This window comes from Nomascus leucogenys, chromosome 2, assembly GCF_006542625.1.
Source record: "Nomascus leucogenys isolate Asia chromosome 2, Asia_NLE_v1, whole genome shotgun sequence".
NCBI lineage: Eukaryota > Metazoa > Chordata > Mammalia > Primates > Hylobatidae > Nomascus > Nomascus leucogenys.
Genome location: NC_044382.1, coordinates 8,766,239 through 8,791,767, shown reverse-complemented (window position 1 = coordinate 8,791,767; position 25,529 = coordinate 8,766,239). Strand labels below are relative to the sequence as shown.

Genomic DNA, 25,529 nt, shown 5'->3' with positions numbered 1-25,529 from the left:
GAAATCCACAAAAATCCACCAAAGCCTCGAACTAAATGAAATTCCATTAGATAAAAGGGAGGTCTGTGGTTATGATTTGGAGAAACAACAGTGCTTCAAACATTTTGGTGACATTTTTACTAAAAGAAACCAAAGCTGTCTCTGCCCCTGTGTTGGCAAATGACTTCACCCAGTCATTTTTAATATGAAAAAAAAATCTCCTTACCCTTCAGTGAGAGCTCGAGCTTTCTCCAAGTCTTGAATTACATTCAAAAGGACTTTAATTTTCTCTTGGTTCGAGTGCAGAGATTCCTCCACGGATTGCAGTCGGCCTTGGAGGTCGCAGAGTTCACCCCGTGCCAGGTGAATTTGATTAATATCACTAATCTCCCTGGTGCTCTGAAGTTTGGTCTCACTCCTTGGAACAGAGGATGGGAGGTGATTACTTCCTGGACAATTTGGAAACTCCAGTGTGTCTGACTCGGTGGGGTTGTTTGCCGTCTGCTCCTGACACCCAGGGGCAGATTTCGATGCACTGTTAGTTTTGAGTGACACCAGATTCTGGTGATTGTTACTTGATGAAGGACAGTCTGAGGCTCTTCCTGGGTGGGCTGGCTGGATGTGGGAGCCTGGTGAGGGGGAACTGTGAGTCCGTGGAGGTGAAGGAACACATGTTTCCTTTGACTGAGATGACAGTGGGCCAAGGTCTTTGTCATCCGAGTTGTCTTTGGGCAAAAGCAATTCAGGTTTAAGTTTCTCTGTGCCTGGTGTGTGGCTGGCAACGCTGGTGGCATTTAAGCAGGAGGTGGATTTTTCTGAATCTGGTGGAGTCACCCTTCTCCCATCACCTGGACATGTGTCATCCAAAGGGTGTATGGAGTTACTCACTTCAGCTGACCTGTCTGGGCTGAGAGCAGACTCTCTAGCTTCCCAGGAAGGACTGTGATAAATATCATCTGGAACCTGAATGGCAGCTGTGGCTTTCTCTAAGGACCTCCAAGTTCCTGCTTCCAAGCATATGCTAACAGGACCATTGCTTTGCACCTTGGGGACCCTCGGGAGGAATGCGTGGGACACCTTGACCCTTCGAGGCCCATCCTCAAGATGTTGAGCCAACCTTAAGTAGGCAAGGTTGGAAGACACAATGTCCTGTTCAGAGAGGTTGCCGTTGACCTGGATGGCACTTTGGGATGCTGTTGGCATTTCCACCAGGGACTTACTGGCTGTGAGTTTCTTCCTTTTGAAAACTGGGAAATGCTTCCTGAGACTGGGGGAAGTTTGGATCGCAATGTTGCGAAAGCCCCCTGCCTTCTGGGACCTGGGGAAGGAGAGCGAGTAGGTGGGGGGATGATGGTGCCTGGTTGCTTGAGTCTTCCCCATCACAGCCGGGTCTTCTGGAGTTCGGACGTCAACCTCAGCTAGGCCAGTTGGATTCTTAGTGGTCCCATCTTCCTTGAATCTCACCTGCTGGGATTTGCTCCTGCGGTGGTGAGGTTGTTTCACAAACTCCACTGATTCTAGACTGTTACGCTTTAGAAGCACAGGTCTCACTTTCATATTTTGCTGGGCCATTGAGCCTCAGTGGGAAGGATCAGGACCATACGCTTCTCCTAGGCACATCTCCCCTTAGGTCTTTGGAGCAGTATCTAATGATAGTATTTCAAACATAGAGAACCGCTGGCCAGGATGGAGTGGTCCTCTCCTCTTAGTATGGAAAATCCTGTTGGCCATTCCCAGCCTCTCGAGTCTACGTAGGAACTATCTGTAATGCTTTCCCTGCAGTTAAAATACTAATTCATTGTAGTCATAATTGCTCCTTGGAAAAACAAATGAGTTAGGCTAACTATTAAACATCTGATCTACCAAGAGAGCTGGTAGGCGGTTAATCAAGGGAGGCTGGCACGCGGTTCTGATCTTGGAAGAAGCTGGCTGTCTTGAACAAAACGACAACAAAAGTACCATTTAGGGGGGTAGTGCCAGACTCCCAATGAGTGAATTCCAAAAGAAACCTGCTACATCTAGAACATACAGCTTTTTGTTTCCCAGAGCATTAATTTCCAGGGTGAAACTGCAGGAAACTTAAATGCGTCTTCTTTTCATAGCAGGTAAATAGGTGGAGAAATAAATGACCTGGAGGTTTGCTTCTTTGGTGATACATGATGCTCCCAAGGGAACATTCCCATTTATGTCAATCACAAATTCCTCCTTTGGGGCCATTGTTTTCTTTCATGCTGTCTCTCTTTTCTTCAGTGAGGGAAACTTATCTTCCTAAATAGCCTCACAAAACCCAGTGGGGTATGACCAGGACAGGATTGAGGAATCATAGGGGATTCAGTGGGCAGAGTCCCTGTTGTGGTGTCTTGGCCGAAGTTCACATGTGGGCACGGTGAGCTATGTCTGCAGCCTCCATGATGATGTATGTTTGCTTGGCCTCAGGGGCTGAGGTCTGAGACCAGCTAGGGTCTGAGATCTGCAAGCAGGCGAGGAGCACCTGAAAGGGAAGAGACAACAGTGGCCACTGAGAAGGCAGTTTCTGTGGACCTGGAGGATTTTGAGTGGAGGGTCTAGGAATAAGTCAACCACGTGGCCTTTCTCTCGGTTCTCTTTGTGAACCAGGCACTTTGTGGGCGCAGGGCCTTGGAACAAAATACCTGTCTGCCTGGACCCTTTTCTCTCTCCACTTCTGCACAGCACTCAGCCAACTCCTGTTCAACAGTCAAGTCCCAGCAATTTCTCTGGGAGCCTTTACAGTGACTCCCCCTTACTCACCCACCCAGTGCCAAGACCACATCAGGACCCATTGTACATCCTCGTCACATTTTTCACAATACAAATTACAACTGTTATTAAATAAGCATTTGTGTATGTATTTATTTAGTGTGCATCTCCTCCACTACCCTGTAGACTCCAGGAGGGCAGAGGCTGGAACCATCTCATTCACTGCCTGAGCATTCCCAGCCCTCTTTCTGGCTCACTGTAGGTGCTTAAGGAGAATTTGTTGAAAAAGTGGATGGTTGGATGAAGGGCAGGTCCTTGTGAATTAAAGAGAGCCTGGGCATGAAGAGGAGTGAAGATCCTAGGGTATCCTGCTAGGGCAACAGGACCTGTGAACTCGTTCTGCCATGACTGCAACATTTATTTAAGGACAAAATTCTCCCCTGATGTCTTCATTTCTTATTGCTTTTCAGGAGATAAATGTGCATGAACTTCTCTGAGGAACAGCTACCTCATAATAATAATAGCCACCATTTATTGAGCACGTACTTTTACCATGCTGAGGACTTTACATGCGTTAATTAAAACAACTCATATTTACTGAGTACTCACTAATGTGACAGATGCTGTTCTAAGCACTTTCCAAGCCATAACTCATTCATTAATCACAAACTACTCTATAAGGTAGATAATATTTTTGTCCCCGTTTACAGTTGAATAAACTGAGGCCCAGAAAGTTTAAGTAACTTGCCTAAACATATCCTACTGCTTTTCCAATATTGCATTATCTCATTTAATCCTTACAAAAAATCCATGAGGTGCCATTATCCCCCTTAGACTTGCGGGGAAAATGAAGCTTAGAGGGGGTAAGTACTCAGTAGAGGAGCTAGAATTTGAACCTAGGTGTCTGTCATTCCAAAGTCCGCATTCTTAACTATGAAGTTATGCCTCTGCCCTTTTGGGATCTGCATGATATGTTGACAGTTGCCAAGAACAAGGGTAAAAGACCCTTGCAGATCTGGAGAGATCTGCATCTCTCTTTATAAAGAAAAAAAAAAACCCTCTTTTTCCTTATAAATTACACAGTCTCTGGTATGTCTTTATTAGCAGCATGAAAACAAAATGAGCCATTGTGGGACAGAATGAGCAGAGTTTCATGAGCAGGTGGTTCCTCATTTGCCTCACCTGTTTGAAGAGCAGGGTTGGCTTCTGAGAGTGGCATTGTCACATACCTCTCTGAGGAGATGAACCTACTGGTCCCGAGTTGCTTTACACAAAAATTCCAAACAATGCAACTTTTAAAATTGGTTCTATGTTTCAGTGACTTTGTGTAGGACTTTTAGGTCTGGGAGAATCCAGTAGACAATTTCCTCAGTCCATGACTAAATCCTTTCTGCATCTTCCTCCTCAGATAATAATTAAGCCTGCCTGGATACCTGTGATAATGGGGAGCTCAGTACCCAATTCCCTAGTCCATAATAGTTATTTTCATTAATAGTAGCAAGTATGTATTAAAAACTCACTGTTAAATGCTATGTTAGCACCTGGCGTTTAATCCTCAAAATGACCTCCTGTATATTATCCCCATTTTGCAGAGTAAGCAGTTGAAATTTGTGAGATGGTCACATGCTTGAAAACGTGCAGTTCATACTCTTCATCTTTGTATTGCAGAGCCTAGGTATTTATATGTCTACTTTTTAGGGTTTCCTTGACTAATTATTTTTTGCCTTCTTCTTAACTGCTTGTTAGCACTTCATTCTGGGAACAATAACCCACACAGGCTATGATTGTCTGAGGCTGGTTTTCATAAGAGCTAATGTCTAGTGCACTGATTATATGCCAGGCATTGTGATTGGTGTGTTTCATTTACTTTCTTCCTTAATCCTATGACACTCATAGAGGCAGGTGCGATCAGTTCTCCATTTTATAAATGAGGAAACTGAGGCACAGAATATGAAGATATTTGTACCAAGTTGTTCACACTGATAAGTGATGGAGCTGTCATTTGGACCCACAGACTGACCCGGAAGCACAGGCTTCTCACCACTGGGCCTTCCTGCCTTCTTCAGGACTGGAAAGACTAATATTTTTGTGCGAGGCTAGCAAGCAGGTTTCAAACTCCCTCCACATTTTCTTTCTGAAAGTCAGTCATTATTCTGGTGTTAGCCCTGCCTTTTCTCCAGGAAGTTTATGTATCCTTTAGATGTTTTATTTTGATCTTTAAAAGCAGTTGGTTTTCTGCTTATAAAGATATTATTTGTTCATTGTAAAAATTCAAATAATACAAATAAACAACAAAAGGAAGAAAAAAATCACCTGAATCTTACCACGCGGAAAGAGCCACAATGCACCAACAATTTGGTGACGTTCATTCCAGCCATCTCCCTGTGCAATGCTTGCACAGAAATTGCATACACAGATAAGCTTAGGGACAGAAAGCCTTTTGTTCACTGAACAACCTGGAAAAAGTTACACATTATGGTGTGCAGGTCACACTGTCCTTTTAAGTAGGCTAACATGAATTTGTCTACTTATACAATTATCTATTTAAATAGTATTTTTGTGGATATTTAGGTTGTTTCTAAATATTTGGTATTATTTAAAAGTCTATAAATAAAATTTTTTATGTAAATCTTGGCGCTCTTGTCTAATTATCTCCTTGAAATAAATGCCTAGAAGAAGAATTAGTGAGTCAAAGTAGCTGTGCATTTTACATTTTGTTGATACTACCATGTATCAACTCATTTTTCTATAAAGTTCTACTAATGTGCAACTCTGCCATTACTGCACGAGAAGGCCTTTCACCAGAACCTCTTTGCTACTGTGTTTGGTCAATTTATGCTAATTGTTTTTATCATTGCCAATAAAGTAGAAAAGAAATTATATCTCATTATTCTCGATATGGAATTTATATGAGTGGACTTTTTTTCACATGTTTATTGGTTTTACACAATGTTTGATACAAATAAAGGCTGAAAAGTTGAAAATAAAAATTTGAATAGTCAAGCAAATGTGGAAACTCTCGTGTTTTTAGACAGAACCTAGGAAGTTTAGGAAATACAAAATTTTCTCTTGACAAAAATATTTTGTGTCCCAACTCTTCTGCCCATGATGTCCACCCTTGCACAGACACATCCTGGGGAATACACCTGGCTAAAAGCACCCTCTGGAGGCCCTTAAGTCTTATGGGTTGTCCCATATTAATGTCCATTAATTCACATTTCCCTAGGCATTGGTGGTTAGGGCTAAATTAATATCCTGGCCAGGATCCAGAATCGTTCCCCAGAGGTGGTCACAGCTGCCCCACGGCTGGAGTCATTACTGATCTTTGCAACACTTTATTCTGTCCTCCCTTGATTATTGACTTTAGTGAACATGAACCAACTGTTTATGTTCCATCTATGCCTTTGGCCTACATCAAATGGTCCTCATGGAATCAGTGTCCATTCAGTAGATACAGAAACATTGGACAATATCTCCGTAGGTTGCAAACTGTAGGCTTTCTCTGGAATTCCTGCCCAGTCCTCTTTTCTCAGTGTATTTAGGCCACACAGTGAGGGGTTAAGTGCATAGGCTTTTGCTTAAGATCTACCTCGATGAGACTCTTCCACTTTCTGACTATTGACCTGGAACAAGTGACTTGATCTTTGTAAAACCACCTAAACTGGTTGTGAGAATTGAATGAAATAATCTATATGAAATGGTCAGGATGGTCAGTGTTCACTCTTCAGGCAGAACCCAGCTGGTAGCCATGAGATACTTGTGAATTGGTCTTGGTCCCTCCTCTTTCCCTTGGGATAGTAAACTGTAGGTGCATTCATGGAAGGAATGTACAAAGATGGCATTGCCTTGTACAAGGAATGTACAAGAAGTCCTATCTCCCTGCCGTCTCTGTACTTTGTGTTTTTAGCATTGTGCTTGTCTCTCTATATTGTGATGATCTGCTGACTTCTAGCCTCTTCAACTAGACTATAAGCTCCTTGAGAGACATGTGGTGATGGTCTACTCCGAGTCCTCACCCTCCACTTGACACAGAGAGGGTCTTACATAAATTCTTGTAAAACAAATGAATATAATCCTGTATTATCTAATTTGCCTTAGCTTCTATGAGATGGAATGGTTGGATAGTCGCATGGAATAAATATTTGCATAACTAATTATGAGTGAAGGAATTAATTCACTTCCAACTTTTTTTTCCTTTCAAAGATTTATTATCAGTAGGTCTCATGTCTGTTCTCTAGTCTACTATGCTTTCTCTATTTATAGCAGCTTTAATTTGGTTAAACTTTATTTAGATTCTGTTGTGAGGTGGGCACTGTAATAAATACTGCGGAGATTCCAAAGAGGAATAAGACCTGATTCCTGTTGTAGCACTAAGAAAGGACCTTGTAATGCCAACCTCATATGGAATCTGTGTCTGAGAATTGCTACAAAATGTTGTACAGGGTAGCGGAGGACTTAGAGGAAGGTATCTGATTCATTTCATGCATCCAAATTCTGCCTTACATATCAGGGTGCTCTACATGTTAACTGGGGTTCAGACTATCCTTTACACCAGGAGTCAGCAAGTTTTTTCTTTAAAGGGCCGGGTAGTAAATATTTCCATCCTTGCTGGCCACACAGTTTCTGTTGCAACCATTCAGCTCTGCCATTGTGGCAAGAAATAAGTCATAGACAATATGTAAACAAATGGCTCTGTTTGTGTTCCAATAAAACTTTGTTTATAAAATATGCAACTGAATGGATTTGGCCTGGGAGCCATAGTTTGACAACCCCCGCTTTAGGCACTGGGAAGTCACTGGTGGTTTTTGAGCAGGAGGCTCTTGATTAGGTTGTTTTTCAGAGGAGGCTTTGTTTGCTGACACATTGCCATCTCCCTTCTCTGAACTTAGTAATAATAACCTTTACTATTTACATCACACTTTACAACTTATAAAGCATTTTCAAATCCCATGTAATCCCCACTAGGGAGGCTGGGAAGCATTATCCCTGTTTTAAAGAAGAGGAATTCAATCCAGAAGGATTCGATGACTTGTCCTAAGTCACAGAGGAAGACTGGGACCCTGTCTTCCTGCTGCCAGCCTCAGGGCTCTGGTGGAGACCCCAACTCTCCCTCCATTTCGCTGGCCAGACATCTAACTACTTTATGTGTTAGTCCTGTTTCCTCAGCTGCAGGGTGCATTTCTAAGGTGTAGGGATAAGCCTTCCACTCTTTTTCTATCCTCCAGAGTCCTAAGCACAGTGCTGAGTCTTTAAGGAGCCATTTACTATTGATCATTCACCTCTGGGCCTTGTGGTTCAAAGTTTGCTTTCCTTCCTTTGTATTCAGTTAATTGCTCGGTCAAATCTCTTGGTAAGGTTACTCCATACTCATCTGAAATCAAAGGGTTAATGCTTGTGGTCCAAGTCTCCATTTATCTTTCCAACTTGAAATTTGGAAAGCTAATTTTCCAAATTCTGTATTCCAAAAATATACCCCTTTCTGGCAGCTTTCTCAATAAGGAAAAGGGTATATTTTGGGGGTCTGCCTAAATCTACATTTTGTTATAAGTGGTCAAAGAAACAATGGGAATCGACTTTCTTTTTAGCACCTGGGATTACTAAGCATGGGTGGACTCACCAAAAGGTGAGGTTAAGATCCAGACTTACATATTTGGGACCCTGAAAGATGCTGGATATGTACTGATTGTGAAATCTTGTTCTCATCTTTCTATATACCATGTTTGACTTTTTTGCACAAATTCTGATATTCATACCCAGGTCTCCATCATCTCTCACCTGTATCACTGTGAGTGTCCCCTTCTCTTGTCCTCTTTACCATCTGTCCTCCACACAGCAGCCACAGAAATCTTGATAATATTTAATCAGATCACATCAGGCCCCTCTTTGAAACCCTGCAAAGGTGTCCCACTACATTTAAATTAAAATCCGAACTAGTTCCATAAGTTTCAGGGCCACAACCTTGAACACAGGCCACAACCCTATGTCATCTGGCCCCTGCCTACCCTCCTTGTCCCATCTCATCTCATGCCACTTTCCCCCTTTTCTGTGACCTGGTCCCTGGCCCTGAACATGCTAGATTCATTCTCATCATCTGGCTTTCAAATCTGCTATTCCTTTTGTTAGGACTCCTCTTTCGCCAGATCCTTCCAAGGCTGTCATCTCCAGGAGACACTCCCTGACCCCCTCTCCCCTTCCATGTCCCTCCATGCAGCAAAACCCCTGTTCTATTAGCTTAGTTGTTTATTATCTGTCTCTGCTCCCATTTATTGAAGAACTTGAGTATTTGTTGAATGAATGAATAAAGAGTAAATTCTTACAGTTAGAGGCTTCAAGGAATCATACAACCTTAGAACAGAGAAATTTAAAACTTTAGACCTTGGGGATAATCTTATTTAATGATTTTCAAAATTCCCTTAGCAGTAAAATCAGCTTTCCAAATCTAAGCTTAAGCACGATTCCAATATCTAAAACAATAAAGTGGAGTTTTTCCGGAAAATGTAGGGGACTCAGTCCTGGGACTCAAAGCAAACCGAAAAACCACAAAGACAACCCCACTCATTACAGAGATGGGGAAACCAAGACTCTGAGCAGCTGTCTTCTACCTGCAAATGCTTCAAGAAGAACAAAGTCAGCCAGGCGCGGTGGCTCACGCCCGTACTCCCAGCACTTTGGGAGGCCAAGGCAGGTGGATCACAAGGTCAGCAGTTTGAGACAGCTTGGCCAACATAGTGAAACCACATCTCTACTAAAAATACAAAAACATTAGCCGGGTGTGGTGGCAGGCACCTGTAATCCCAGCTACTTGGGAGGCTGCGGCAAGGAGAATCACTTGAACCTGGGAGGCGGAGGTTGCGGTGAGCAGAGATTGCGCCATTGCACTCTAGCCTGGGCAACAGTGCGAGATTCTGTTTCAAAAAAAGAAAAGAAAAACAACAACAACAACAAACTTTAGACCTTGGGGAGAATCTTATTTAATGATTTTCAAAATTCCTTTAGCAGTAAAATCAGCTTTCCAAATCCAAGCTTAAGCACGATTCCAATATCTAAAACGGAATAAAGTGGAGCTGTTCTCAAAAATGTAGGGGATTCAGACCTAGGACTCAAAGCAGACCTAAAAACCACGAAGACCCTCATTATAGAGATGGGGAAACTGAGACTCTGAGCAGCTGTCTTCTACCTGCAAATGCTTCAAGAAGAACAGTTGCTGGTGTGTATCCCGTACCCCAGCACAGCTTCTAGCATGGAGCAGGAGCTAGGGGAGCATTTGTGGAACTGCACAAGTGACACAATGAGTTGAAGGCAGAAGTGGAACTAATGTCAATCCAGGGTCTCCTGTTCTCCAATACACCAGGGAGAAAGGTTGAGGGCCATGGCCCACATCTGGTTCCAGCTCAGGTGCCTCATTTGGAACCAGACCTAGTGGAGAAGACAGGCTTTCTGATCCCAGAGGCCTCTCCAATGGATGGGCAAGCCACTAATGCTATTTTTTTTCCTACCACTCCAGCCCTCTAATTGCATTTGTCACAGACACCCAGGGAAATACGACTACCATCTACCTCTACCTCCTCTTCATTTTTATCCTTTCTTCTGCCTTCTCTTCCTTTTTTCAAAAACATAATAAAATGTTTCAGGTGTGCAAGACAGCACAGAGGACAGTAGAGTGAACATAACAAGCATGACCAGCCTCAGACATGAAAGGTTACAAATCTAGCTGGATTATCCTCTGGATTTCCTCTCCTTTCTGCTTTTATTGTGTTTCCCTCTGTCTTCACTCCTTCTTTTCCCCTTCTTCCCTTCTGTTTTCTCCAGCATGGCTCCCCATTTCATTTCTCCCCTCTCCTCCCTGCTCTTTCTCTCACCACCTTTCTTGCCCTCCTCTTTCCACACCCTGCCCTTCCTCTTCCTTCATTTTGTTTGTTTCTCTCTGGCCCCTTCTCTTGCCTTCTCCTTCTCTCTTGCATCTTTATAAATGTTTTAGGATCAGTGATTCATTCCTTTGGCTATTCTATATCAAGGGTGAGGAATCAGCATCTCTTGAATTTCCTCTTTTGCAAGCCTCAGGGCACCTGCCCTGTAGGGACAATTCTGTGGTACATGCACCCCTCTAGCCAGAGGCATTGGCTGCTGCTGCTGCTGCTGCTGAATCTGAAAGGTCACCTCCAGCTTGCTTTCTCCAGGGGAAAACCTTTGCTACCACCAGATGCAACTGCTGGCCAATTCATCCAGCTTCTCATAGATGAAAGAGCACTGGCTTAATATTATCTCTGTATTTCTCAGCATTTTGATTTCTTTCCAGAGATTTTTCTGATATTTTTCAATGCATTTGTTTTTCACTACATAACTGGGGACATCTTCTTACCCTTTTTCTTTAGGTTATACCACTCTTTGACTTTAAATAATTGGATTTATTTTTCCTGGGGTCAAACACTGGGGGAGCTGCCTGCTCTGACAGATAGAAGAATCTAGAATCTTTTTGATTTGTTGTCAGAGGAATAACTCTGTGTGTCAGATGGAAGGGAGAGAGGAGAAGTGAGTGGTCATGTCTCACCCCTCTTCTCCATCAGCTCCATTCAGAAAAAAACAACAGGAAGCCAGACAGCCAATGATTTGCATGGCTGTAAACAGATTCACTCGTAGGGTACAGAGTTGGCACAGGCCACTTCTAAGTTATTTTTCAATGTTGACGTGTCAACATTTTCCACGTGGGAGAGGGATCCAGTTGGAATGGAAGAAGGCAGGAAAATCATTTTCCATCTCAGCATCTTTACCACTTTCTGTGGTTTTGTGGTACTTGGAACCTCTGTTTACACTTGACAATCTCTTCATGTAGATTGTCTAAAGCAATTATGAATAAAATTGGAAAAGTATTTCCATTCTGAAGGGACCTATGCTCCAGTATAGACCAGTCACACACATTTGGCTGATTAAAATACTAGTCATTGTACTAAAAACAAGACAGACTCCAGTGACCACTTGCTTGTCAATAGCACTGCCAAAGTTTTCCAAGCATTTTTAGATTTACTAGCCCATTTCCACCTCACAACAAGTTTTGCCAAGACTAGGCATTATCACTCCCATTTTGCAGATGAGGGAACTGGTAGAGAGGTGCGAGATTTGCCCAAGATGAATGTGGTCTGGCAGGACCAAAAGGACAGCAGAAATTTCATTAGATCAGGGAGCTTCTAATGGAGGCCAGAAGAAACTAGGTGCCTCTCAGAGATGCCTTGGGTCGGGCCTGGCAGGATTGGCCCACAGCATGGCTTGGAAGTACCCCCTTCTCCTGACATAGATACACACTGCACACCCACCAAGGACAACTGTCGGGCCCTGGACTCTGCAGTGCGCCATCCACCCTGGTACAGCAAAGCATTGGCAGCCGGCTGCAATGAAGGTTTTCCCACTTCTGGATCCCTGCCTACACTGCAGAATTTTCACAAGGGGAAGAGAAGGGGGGAAGTTTATGGTCTGATCTAATCACAGATGAACAGAGAACTCAGTGGCAGCAAGCAGTTTGCAAAAGCGCATGACTCCAGTGCCGTTAAAGAGCCCACTCTTCATTTTCTGAGATGAGTAAATGGCGTGCCCAGCAGCATGTGTAGCACACAGTAGGTGCTCAGTAAATGATGGCTTCCACTGTAATGATTACCATTATGTATTGGGCCCCAGGTTACACAGAGATGGGACAAAATCCCAGGTTTTAAGAGTACATGCAGGGTTTGTGGCAAATCTCAAGTAACATTAAAAGACAGAAGTAATAAAAACGAAACTCAAGGAGAAAATGCTGCCAAATGTCCCCTGTCTGCTGGTTTTGGTGTTGTGGCCCCCGGTGAGGTCTGCCATTTCTTAAGGGGCCAAGAACATCTCTGTGGCTTTTTGTCATTCATTTCCTCCTCTCGTGCGGGAATCTCAGACCATTGCTGGAATCGATGTTGCATTCTGGGACTTAGGCTTTCTGCCTGTACAAGCTGTGAAGCCCCATCCACCTCCCATGCAAATCACAGGCTGTGTAGCACACCTTTAATCGCCTCTCACTTGATGGGCTCACGGTGTTTGCCTAATGACAAGGGATGTCCTCTTTCTCATGGATGCTGGCCAAATCCAAAAGTATAAAAGCTCATGTTGAAATGTCCCCCTTCCTTCTTTCTACTTTCCTCCCTTCCTTTCTCTCCCTCCTCCTTCCCTCTCTTGTTTCTTACAAAGGGAAGGGCAGCCTCAACCCCACTTCTCACTTTCCAGGATAGGAGACAAGGAAAGGCACTGAGCTGAGTGGAGAACTTTCCTGGAGATCCGGGGACAGGGGGTGGTCTCACTCCTAGCCACCTATACTCACCTGAGTCTTCTCCCCTGCCCCTAGAGAAAAGCAGCCAGCATTCCTGCATCTTCTCCTTTTGGGGGTAGGATCACACTCCCTAAGGCTCCTGCAGTGCCCCATGCTTTCACCCTGACTCCAGCCACTGGGGGTTCCACCTTCCCTCCATGTTACCTATTGTAACCACAGCCCCCGAGAGCAGGGTGACATTCCATCTCCTGGAATGAAATACTTATCATGACTTGGCAAAGCCTTTCTCTTACAAAGCGTTATTCATGCACTTACACCTAAACTTGCTGAATGACCTAGGACAAGTCATCTCATATCTGGGATCCCAGTTTCCTCATTTGAAAATGAAAGGAGCATTTGACTCACATAACACAGTGCCTGGCACATAATAGATACAGTAAAAATCAGCCAGCAGACCTCTTGGCTTCCAATCTTCCTTCCTTCCTTCCCTATTTTCTGGCCTGGTGATGTCCCCGATTACCATTACCCTTGTCTTGTTTGAACAGGGACCTTTATGTGAATGATATGCTCTCAAGCCTGGCCTTGGCCACCTTCCATGATCCTTTCTGGGCCAACGACTAGGACAGCCTTTCTGTTTCCCAGTCCCATGTCTGAGCCCGATTGGCTGCACTGGGGCACAGGGATTGGAAGGAGCACCCAGAGCGTGCAGGCAGATGGTGATAGAGCCAGAAACCATTGCTCCTGGGGTGTGTAGGGGGGGCGGGGCGGGGTGGGGGGGCAGTCAGCAGTGAGCAACTTCTTAAAGCTCACATCAACATTCCCCATTCTGGATGAGATCCAGAATCTTATGGGTTCAGAGTTTATCTGAAGTACTAGGACCCTTTAAATCCCATGTGGAATGGCTGGGAGTTGTCTGATAATTTAGGTAGTGTGGCATGGTGGACAAGAGCTTGCATTCTGAAAACAGATGGCTTAGATTTCAGTGCTGGCTCTGCCATTTTATGCATCTTTGTTGGAGGGTAAATTACTTAACCTCTCTGGGCTTTGATTTTCTCGTCTGTAATATGTGGCTAATAATATTACTTAAGAAGCTGTAGCTAATAATATTACTTAAGAAGCTGGCTGTAAGATTTAAACAAGGTGACACACTCATAAAGCTTTCAGAAAAGTGCCTGTCAGGCCGGAACCACTTAATAAATGTTGACTCCTATTATGATTACTAGCATTATTACTATAGGCAGTATCATCGTTATTATTATCAAAGTGTGAGAACCAGCAAAGATTTCTATCTCTCACTAGTCGCCACTCAAACTCTCATCTGTGAAGCAGGAATATTTATGATATAGCCCCTACCCGCTGCTCACAGTGGGTGTGGGAGCTGATTGATAATATAGAAGAGGATAAATGTTTATAATAAAATGCAGATGCCATACAACTAAAAGCAATTAGTAGACGACAGAAGATGAGAGTTAAAAAATGAAGTTAATAAAGAGGAGAAAAACTGAGCATCAACTTTGATGTGAGCTTCCTAGTAAACCAAGGCAGAGAGGGATCATAGTAAAACATATTTTTATCATTACTTAATGCTTAGTGCTAGACATTTCATCATGAGTAACAACCTTTTTTTGTAGCCTTGAACTCTAAGAGAAACTTATCATAAGAATATTTATTATGAATTTATTTACACATCTAAAATTTTAGGCTTTCTCTATGAGAAAGAGAATCCTTATGAGATTTGGAAAGTATCACAATAAAAATGGTTGAAGAAATGTGAGCTCTTTTTTTTTTTTTTTTTTTTTTTTTTTTTGAGACAGAGTCTTGCTCTGTCACCAGGCTGGAGTGCATTGGCACGATCTCGGCTCACTGCAGCTTTCACCTCCTGGGCTCAAGCAATTCTCATGCCTCAGTCCCCCAAGTAGCTGGGATTATAGGCACACGCCACCACACCCAGCTAATTATTTTTATTATTTTTGTATTTTTTTATTTTTATTATTTTTGTATTTTTTTAAGTAGAGACAGGATTTCACCATGTTGGAAGGGATGGTCCCGATCTCCTAACCTCATGATCCTCCTGCTTCTTCCTCCCAAAGTGCTGGGATTACAAGCGTGAGCCACCGCACTCGGCCAGGAATGTGAGCTCTTTGAGCAAGAGAAGAGCAAATGGGAAGACATGATGGTCCCTTTAAAGTCTTCACTACTGTATCAAGTGGGAAGTAGGGTTGCCCTGTAATATTTCCAGACACAGAACCACAGCCCCATGGTTGAGAGCCTGGGGATGCCAACTGAGTTTCAGCTAAAGGCAGAAGTTCCCTCAAACTCAAATAATGCAACTCTGCCTTGTGACTGGGTGAGCTCCCTGTCCATGCAAGCATTTGTCTAGAAGGCCATCATCAGGGCCACATGGGGAAGCTCTCACTGCATTTTTAGAGAGCAAAGAGATGACTCCTTCATCCCAGGATACTTTAATTTTATCCAGGTCTATGTAATAGAGGAGTGGACTCTCAAAAGAAGAGCTGATCTTTCCTCCCTTGAATGCAGATGAACAACTCTAATAAAAACCATTTCCTACAAAGCTGCTCCCCTAGAAATAAAGCAGGCTAGCTAGAGCAATCAAATCACTTTTTAAAATGATTCTTTAAGATGAAGAGTATTAGGAAATAATTTGGCTAAGCAATTGTCAGTGGATTTGGGGAGAAGTGACTGTCAGAAGTGACTGTGTCACCTGCCACCAACCTTCTTGTGTGTTGTTCTTCCTTTGCATGTCCCAGCTTTCATCAGTACGTTCTGAGATTCTGGGGCTGACCGAGGCTGCATGAACAAGTATGTGTCCCTGGGGCTCCCACAGCCCTACCCCAGCTCTCCTCTGCCCATCAACTGGCTGCCGTGGTCTCCTTTCTCATGGGGGCTCTGCTTGGGAAGGGCCATATATTGCTCAGCACCATGTGATTGGTGCCTGCACAGCGTTGGGCCCGCAGCAGCCAGGTGTACTCTATGGTTAGGAGCATGGGTTCTAGGGCCAGGCTGCCTGGGTTTAAAATCCAGCTGTCTCATTTACTAGCTCTGTGACCTTGGTCAGGATGTTTCAACTCTTTGAGCCTCAGTTTTCTTATCTGTAACATGGGATTGGTAGGAGTGTCCTCTACACGCACACACACACACACAAAACAACAACAACAACAACACACACCGGATTGCAGTATGAGTTCAATGAAAGAATGACAGTTAAGCTCTTAACATAGTGTCTATCTTATCTACGATATCAGAGGTCAAAAAACTCTTTCAATCAAGGGTTAGACAGTAAATATTTGCAGCTTTGTAGGCCTTGTGGTCTCTGTTTCAAGTACTCCACTCTACCATTGTAGCCTGACAGCACACATGGGCAATATGTAAATGAACAAGCATAGTGATATTCCAGTTAAACTGAATTTACCCAAACAGGTAGCAGTCAAGATTTGGCCCGTGGACTGTAGTTTGCTGCCCTTGTGTAAAGCAGCAAGTCAGAGAACCAGATGGAAATGAACAACCACAGAGACTAAAGGGAAGAAGCAAAAGGTGGTAGAATGGTGGATTCAACAGTAGCACCCAGAAGTTAAGAACTCAGTCTGTGAAGTAGAATAGGTCTGGTTTCAAACCTGGCTGGTGAATGGTGTTTGCTCTCTGAGCCTTGGCTTCCTAATACATAAAGTGCAAGATGGCAAGTAAAAGGGACCTTTCTCAAATGGCTGATTTGTGGATTAAAAGAGATATTAGACATGGTGCCAGGCATCTAGTAAGAGCTCAAAAAATGTTAGCAAAGGGGAGGATGATGACAAGGTGGCTGCTGAAGTGAACTAAACTGAATTGAACCACAGCCTCCTTTTGCCTTCAGCATGCCCAGACAGTGTGGCTCATCAGCAAGAGCAAGAGTCTTAGATCCTCAGAGTGCCTGACTTCCTGCCTTGAGACTTCTCTCACTCTCTGTAAAGTGCAGCCAATTCACATTCTTTCTCCATGCCAAGAATCAGGTTCAATGAGAACCTGGAGGGGGAACCTCCCTACCACCTACCTATAAATAGGATGGCAAGTCAGCCCCAGCATCAATGATTGCAAGTCAAAAATGAGCCTTGGCCTCTCAGTCTTGCTCGCCTCAAATGGACGTGAGGATAGAAGAGCCAAAAGATCAATAATGGAGAATATAAATGTTTGTCATTCTCTGTGCAGAGCTGCTTGGGCACTCAGGTTTGGAGCAGGACTAGGAAGGCCCTGGGCTTTGGATTGCTTTTGTTCGATGTTAGTGTCCTGGAAATAGACCTCTCTACATACCACATTTTGTTGGGAGATGGTATTGCCATCCAAAGTGAGACTTTCAATGTTCCTTTCCATTCCTTATTGGCATACAAAGACTGCATAACAAACGGATTTCCCCAATGTGTTCAAAGTGTTGTGCCTTTTGTTGACTCCATAAGTTTTTATTCTTACTTTTTTCACTCTCAGATTTTCCAGAAAAAAATTAAACAGACTCTTAAAGCCCTAATTAATGCTATCAGGCATCTGTCCTAATCATATATTAATTGATATCGATTTTCAGTTATGTCATTTCCTTCCACTAAGATCACGAGAGTCTCACAAATTGTCCATTTTATTCACTTCAGGGTCTCCAACACTAGAAACCACAAGCTGTCTTTTTTCCTCTTTCTTTCCTCCTTCCGTCTCTCCGTTTAGCCTTTCTTCCCTTCCTTCTACTAAGCACCCACTATGTGCCAAACATTGTGCTGGGCATCGGGAACACCTCCAAGCTCTCAGATCTAAAGGAGGAGATGGGTAGGTAATAGGCAGCACGGTAAGAAGCAAGCTTTAAGCAAGGTCGGGTATTGTAGAAATCCACCATCCCAGGCCCTAACCTGTTGGGACCTTTAAGACCTTTAAACCTAACCTGTTGTCCCCTGGTGTAGGGGACATCTGAGCCAGGCTTTCTATGATGACTAGGAATTCAAGTCCTTGAAAGAAGGAAGAAGCAGATTCAAAGGTGTGCCTTGAGTCTAGACGTGAAATGGAAGTTGTTCCTTCCACATAAACTTAATTATTGTGGCTGGGCAGGATAGTGGCAAATGTCAGGAGAAGACTGGCTGGCAGGAGGCATGGCATGAAGGACCTTGTAGGCCAAACAGATCTTCTGGAGTGATTTCAACATCTTAAAGCTTAGGCAAGCTGTACATTTACAAAGCAAACCTAAATGTCGAGTCTCTCTCCTTTGGACTGTAATTATATTAAGAATATTGTCTCCTTCTTGCACTACTTCTAATTAGAAGCTTTGATTAGCAGTATTACATGCTTTGGATGAACAAAATGATAAAATAAGCAAATTATGACTTAATGTGTAGAGTTGTTACCCACTACCTTTCTTTCTTTTTTCTTTTTTTTTCTTCTTTTTTTTGAGACGGAGTCTCACTCTGTTGCCCAGGCTGGAGTGCAGTGGCACGAACTTGGTTCACTGCAAGCTCCACCTCCTGGGTTCACGCCATTCTCCTGCCTCAGCCTCCTGAGTAGCTGGGACTACAGGTGCCTGCCACCACGCCCAGCTAATTTTTTGTATTTTTAGTAGAGACGGGGTTTGACTGTGTTAGCCAGGATGGTCTTGATCTCCTGACCTCGTGAGCCACCCGCCTCGGCCTCCCAAAGTGCTGGGATTACAGGCTTGAGCCACTGCGCCCGGCCGTTACCCACTATCTTTCAATACACCAAGTCAGTGGGGAGAGGGAGAGCAGCAAAGAAGCTCTTGGTGGTGAAAAAACTGAAAAATATTTCCTCCTATTACCAAGATACAGATACAGCCTGCCTGGAATTGACTGGAAGTGAAGTGATAAAACCCAGCAAATCATCGATTAGGAGTTCACCATGTATCTAGCACTGTCTTCACCTTGAGATACAACTGGTGTACCAAACAGCCAAGGTCCTGTCTATTTTGGAACTTAGTTATGGGTAGGAGAGGCTGATATTAAGTGAACAAACATCCAAGTAAATATGGATTTATAAAACGTGCTAAAAGTTGTGACCAAAAAATAGAGGCCGGTAGGAGAATAATGAGTCCTAGTTTACACTGTGGGTAAGGGAAGTGCCTTCTGAAGAAGTGATGTTTGCATTTAGGAGGGATGGTGGGTGTGACTGAGGTGATTGGATGGGCATGAAAAGAGGGTGTTCCAGGCAAACCAACACTGTGCACACTGGCTCTGATGCAGAGAAAGGTATTTGGCCTTTGTAACAGCTAAAGAAAGGCCAGCTTGGATGGAATCCAGAGAGCAGGCCACAGTTGGTCTTGAAGAGTTAGGCAGGAGTGATGATATTGGTCCTGAAGGCCACATTAAGTCTTTTGGTTGATTTTTGAAAACAGAATGACTTCAAGAGGTTTAAGAAGGGTGTGTGTGTGTGTGTGTGTGTGTGTTTGCATGCGTGCATGTGCGTGTAAGAGAGATATTAACATGTTTGCATTTTAAAACGATTTTTCTGGTTGTTCTGAGAAAATGGACTGGACAGGGCAAAAGTGGAAGCAGGATGAACCAGTGGGGAGGCTGTGTCAGTCGTCCAGGTGACACATGATGATGGCAAGGTGGTAATAGTAAAGATGAGAACTGGATAAACTCAAAAACACTGAATATTACATTAGTTAGAGTTGTAGTGTGAGGTGGAAAGATGTAGAGGAAGGAAATTGATTTGAGTGGATTTGACTTAGAAGGCAACATTTTGAGACACCTAGAATGATGGCTTCTAATAGGCTGTCCCAGAGCCAAATGGAGGGGTTTTCTGGACCCTCAGCCATGTGCTATGGTGTGACCACCATGTTTGCTTGCATCTATTGGAGAAGGTACCCCTTTCTCTGCATGGTGGCCGCCTTGCAAGAACACATGGCTCTGGGGACCACGGTGCCCTCTCCTACCCTCAAGTTTGGAGCATGAGTGATGTATACCACACCATATCAGGCATTGGCCTTCGGAAGTAAGAGACCACCCAGATGTCCAATCAGTCAAACGGTTTGTTTCTCCATCTCCGTGTGCCAAGGAAACCACAGAGACCAAAAACACAAATGAGACTGCATCTTGATCTGTAGGGTTAATGCCATCTGTCAGAAATACCGCAAAAACACTGAAAAGATCAAGGAAAGTCCAGGAGGGGATTAACCAGTTAGTCTAGTCGTGTTTAACTCCCCTACAAAAGAGCTGATGAACTGCCGAGAAAAGCTGTCACAGGAGCAAAGAGGCACAATCATAACCAGCATCACTTGGTAGTTACTGTGGACGAGGCCATCTTTTTAAGGCTGTGCTATTTTATGTGATCCTCACGTTCCCAGTGAGCCCCATTTTAGAAAGCTGAGGCACAAAGAAATTTAGTGACTTTGCCAAGCCACCACAGTAGTGAATAGTCCAGCAGGGCCTTGTGCTCCAGGGGTCATGCTCTTAGCCACTGTGTGATTCTGTAGCAAGAGGCCACAGGTTATTAAGGTCAAATAGAGTGATTTCTGGAAGGGACAGCGTTGACCTGGGTTGAGAAAAGTGAGAAATACTGAGTGTCAGCTGCTCTGTAGACTGCACCCCGCTGAGGCTCCCTGGGGCCATTTGAGAAGCTGGGTTCCTGGTATGATGCTGAGTGTTCTACAGAGAGGGAAGCCCCATTCCTGACTGTATTTTTTTCCTCAAATCCTTCTGAGCACCCTTAATCTGCAGAAAATGGGTTGGGTACTAGGGACACGGCAGTGAGCTCAGATGTTCTCCCAGAGCCCACAGAGTAGTGAGGGAGACATAAAAGAAAGGGGTGAGGCCAGGGGTGGTGGCTCACGCCTGAAATCCCAACAGTTTGGGAGGCCGAGGCAGGCGGATCATGAGGTCAAGAGATTGAGACCATCTTGGCCAAGATGGTGAAACCCTGTCTCTACTAAAAATACATAAATTAGCTGGGTGTGGTGGCACATGCCCGTAGTCCCAGCTACTCGGGAGGCTGAGGCAGGAGAATCGTTTGAACCAAGGAGGTGGAGGTTGCAGTGAGCCGAGATCGCGCCACTGTACTCCAGCCTGGCGACAGAGCAAGACTCCATCTCAAAAAAAAAAAAAAAAAAAAAAAAAGAAAGGGGTGAATTTCAATGTAAGGTGGTCATGGTGCATATCTGTAGTCTCAGCTACTGGGGAAGCTGAGGTGGGAGCATCTTTTGAGCCCAGGAATTTGAGGCTACAGTGAGCTATGATCACGCCTATTAATAGCCAGTGCACTCCAGCCTGAGCAACACAGTGAGACCCCCATCTCTAAAAAACAACAACAACAACAACAAAAAACAAAAAAAGGAAAAGGAAAAAGTTAAGAGCAGGGTGGTAAATACCCACCAAGAGGAAGTCGGGGTGCCGCAGGAGTCCCTTGGAGTAGCATGCATCCCTGATATGTTTCTGTGGTGGTGTGAGTGTGAGGGGTGGTGGCTAAGGGAACCTCCTCAAGGGCAGGGTTGTCTATTGTGAGCTTGGAAGAGAGTAGGAGCCAGCGGGGGCCGGGGCGCAGGGGGCGTTCGGGTGGGCACAAGTGGGGAGATGGGAGAAAGGAAGTCACTTCAGGACACAGTAGGTACAAAGGCCTCCAAGTATGGAGATAAGAGGGAGCAGGGCTCTTCTCTGGAACTGATAGAAGTTCAGACTTCCTAGAGGGTCGAACTTACTCAGGGCAGGGAGAGGAAAGAAGTAAGTTTGGAGAAAGGTGGGTGAGAGCTCGGTCACTGTAGCAGGAAGTTTGGACTTAACCCTAAGAGCAGTGGAAGCCTCCAGTGGGTTTTAGGGGAGGAGAAGCTGGGCGCAGTGGCTCACGCCTGTAATCCCAGCACTTTGGGAGGCCAAGGCAGGTGAATCACCTGAGGTCAGGAGTTTGAGACCAGCCTGGCCAACATGGCGAAGCTCTGCCTCTACAAAAAATACAAAAATTAGCTGGGTGTGGTGGCGGGCACCTGTAATCCCAGTTACTCGGGAAGCTGAGGCATGAGAATTGCTTGAGCCTGGGAGGCAGAGGTTGCAGTGAGCCGAGATCGTTCCGTTGACTCCAGCCTGGGCAACAGAGCAAGACTTTGTCTCAAAATAAAAAAAAAAATTTAGGGGAGGAGAAGGTAAGACATTTTCTGGGGCTGCCTGGATCCTTTGTACTTTCTTGGGTAAAAGCGGCATCCTGACCTAGTCTTTGGCAAGAAGCCTGATGATTTGGTTCCCAAGAGGCGGCACTGCTTGGCTTCAAGGAGAGCTTTCCCCTCAGTCTTAATGCTAGTTGTCCCTTCCTTTTTCTTGCAACGCTGGGCTTGCTGAGTAGCTGAGATGTGTTGTATTTTTTAAAGAGTAACTTGTTCTCCCTAAATCACCTACCTGTCTATGGAATTTCTACCAGTGTGTTCAAACACCTCTCCAAAGTCTCACTTCTGGACAACTTCCCTTTAATGGGGGTGGTGGGAAAGGGTGCAGACAGGCAGGGGAGGGCCTGAGGGAGTGAGGTGGGAAGGGGTTGGCAGACAGCACGGGCCCTTAGAGTGCTGGCGACCTCAGCAGCACCATCATCTCGTTCTCTCTCATTCGCATGGAGGCCTAACAACCAGCCTCTCCCCCTAGTGAGGGCCCCGCAGTCCTTTAAGAAGGCTTCCCATCATTTAAACGGACAATAAGTCTGACAGATACCGAGGGTGGCCTCAGCTCAGCGAGCATTAACTGTATTAGCTACATCGGGATTTCCATCAGTGACACTGTATGGAGCTAATTTGTGGGTTTGCTAATCCCCAAGTCACTCCTAATAAGAACACATTTCCGTGTGGGAGTGCCTGCCCAGAAGACTATGGCACCTTCACAATTGCTCCACAGCTGGAGTAGCTCAGTGTGAGGGAAGAAACCAGCTCTGGAACCCAAGAGACCCGGGTCTGAATCTCAGCTCTGCCACTCCCTAGCTGTGTGACCTTGAGTAAGCAACTGAACCTCCCTGAGCCTCAGTCACTCATTTGAAAATGAAGATAGTAGTCATGACACTCTCATGGGGCTGAGGTCAGGATTCAGGGAGGCCGTGCAGAGTGCTCAGTAGATATGAGGTGCTGGCATGTATTTTCTACGGTGGGCTTAGGAAGGGTTGCAAACTCACATGGCTTTAGGGTGACACAAGTGGGTGAAGCCAGCTGGGAGCAAGCTAGGCAGAGAGAAACATGCCACAAAGGGGACCCCTGCTGTCAGCTGCAGCCCCAGTTGGTGAATGAAACCCAGGAGCAGTACTGTTAGAGCCAGTTTTTTTCTTTTTTTTAAGAAGCCAGATCTCGGTGTTAAATATCCCAACATTTAAATGTTGGAGACTGAATTAAGTTTTTAAAATCATCTGAGGGCAAACCAAACACATCCGAAAGCTAGCTGCCCCTTGGCAACCTCTTGCTTTTTCTTCCTGCAAGAAGTGCTTTAAAACTGGGTCCTCAGTGTAAATAGCTCGAGGCTGCCAGGCAGAGTATGTTGGGAGAGGACAGTCTGTGGCAAAATAATTTAATGCCCCCACCTCTCTGAGAGTAATGTCACTTGCTCATCGAGTCCTGTATACGGGCTTGAATGATGTCCAGAATCGAACTGAAATAGAGAGGAGTGGGTGTGGGGTGGGCAGGGACTGGGCAAACCATGCAGGCTGTGTGCTGTCATAGAGCACCCCCGGGAGGGGCCACTAAATGGCAGCATCTGCACCCAGGAGCTGCAAACCACCCAGGTGTGCAGGGCTCACCGTGGCTGTGATTGGTCCTCTGTCCTTTTTGGACTTGAACAAAGTGAGAACACTTTGGGGCAAGTGTAGCAGCCAGGAAGTTTTTACTTTCTGACAAGAGGATGTCTAAACATTCATTCACAGTCAAGCTGATTTCCTGAAAACAGCTGTCTTGAACCTGACTGTATCTAAAATGTCTGTTGCCTTCATTCAGAAAGCCTCTATTCCACTTTACCCGTAAACATTTTCTCTTACACAAGGTTTAATATCTCAGCAGGTGTTGACTGGTTGGAAGCAGATGGGGTACTAATTATAAATGAATGCAAAGACATTTTTCTTACACTAAGAGTTACCAAACGGTCCTGAGTTCGACCTTCTTTACATTCATTCGTTCAGTAAATCCTCAATGAGTGATTACTACATGCCAGGCATTGTGCCCGGGGCCTTGGATAGTCAGAAAGTTCTTTCTGACATCAAACGCAAGCTTTGCTGCCAGCTAAGAGAGCCTCAGTTTCCTCATATGTAAAATGAGTATGATCATAGTACTGACTAATGATTATTTCAAAGCTCCCAAGGCAGTGTGTGCACATGGCCAGCATTCAATAAGCATTAGCCAGCAAATGGGCATTCATCTCAATTAAAACCACCATCATTTGGGCTTGGTACTGTTATCCCCACTTCTAACATAGCAGCAAACTGAGATTTTTAGATTTTTAAAATTTATTTTGTTATTTCATTTTATTTGTAGAGACAGGGTCTCCCTATGTTTCCCAGGCTGGTCTCAAATTCCTGGGTTCAAACTATCCTCCTGCCTTAGCCTCCCAAAGTGCTGGGATTACAGGTATGAGCCACCCATGCCTGGCCAAAACCGAGTTTTGCAGTGACAAATTATCTTGATGAAAGTCGCATACCTGAGCTGGAGCTGGGATTGACCAGTCATCTAAGCCCATTATCTTTCTGCCAAATCACAGGGAAGACCATTCCTGACCTCCTTGCTTTACTGTCAGAAAGAATTGAAGGATGGTTCTAGTTTAAGCTCTGGAAAGTCTATAGGGAAATTAGGGCCTGAAGTAGAAAGACTGCCAGCCGCCTCTGTCCTGCTGGAAATGTGCATGAGGCTGGTGCTGATGGTGCTGAGAAAGCAAGTGCTGTCTAGAGGGAAATACTATCGTTCAATAAATATTTATTGAGTTCTGCTATGAGTCAGGCACTGTCCTAGGGACTGGGACTATAGCAGTGAACAGAGCAGGGTCCCTGCTCTCACTGAGCTTATGGTCTGTCACAATCCTGTAGGTGAAAAGATGCCAAACATAAATATGAGGTCTTAGGAACGCCAATTGAAATCAATGGAAAGATATGGGCAGGAATGCATTTGGGACCCACATCTGACGGCTGCTGAGGCATTTTGGTCACCAATGAAATATTTTCTGCTTATTGGGAGGCAACTTGATTTTGCATTTGGTTTGCGTCATTCTTAGGGCTACTGAAGATATAGCGATGTGTCCAAGTCAGATGAGCATGCCCAATTGTAGGAGACGATTCTGCTTTCATCTGGAGGCAGTAACCATGTATTTCTAGAAGGGAGCTCTTGGAAAGATCCTCTGGCCAGTTCTAGTCTAGTTCCTGTTTACTCTCTGTTTGGTTTAAGTGGTTGATAATTGAGCTCCTGCAGAGAAGCAGCTAAAATCTGTGGCTTGTTTGCTTGGAACATTTTAGAAAGTCAAAGTAGTTAATGGTAATGGTAACTACCACTTAGCGAAGACTAGTTGCCAGTCAGAGTGGCAGAGGCTTTACAGACATTATCTAATTGAATCCTCACAAACAACCCAGTATGTTGGAAAGTTCA

At 44.5% G+C, this 25,529-nt stretch overlaps 2 protein-coding genes across 3 annotated transcripts in view; one reads left to right on the top strand and one right to left on the bottom strand.

The window, feature by feature from the left end:
* Positions 1-25,529, top strand: part of DOCK2 (dedicator of cytokinesis 2) — a 448,837-nt gene that overhangs the window by 250,543 nt on the left and 172,765 nt on the right. The gene's annotated exons all lie outside the window — the stretch shown is intronic.
* Positions 1-25,529, bottom strand: part of INSYN2B (inhibitory synaptic factor family member 2B) — a 118,828-nt gene that overhangs the window by 20,698 nt on the left and 72,601 nt on the right. For both annotated transcript variants that reach the window (XM_003268644.2, XM_030825189.1), the window contains exon 2: positions 206-2,470. In XM_003268644.2, the coding sequence (XP_003268692.1) occupies positions 206-1,551 (1,346 nt within the window). In that variant the 5' untranslated portion in view covers positions 1,552-2,470. The remainder of the gene's footprint in view (positions 1-205; positions 2,471-25,529) is intronic.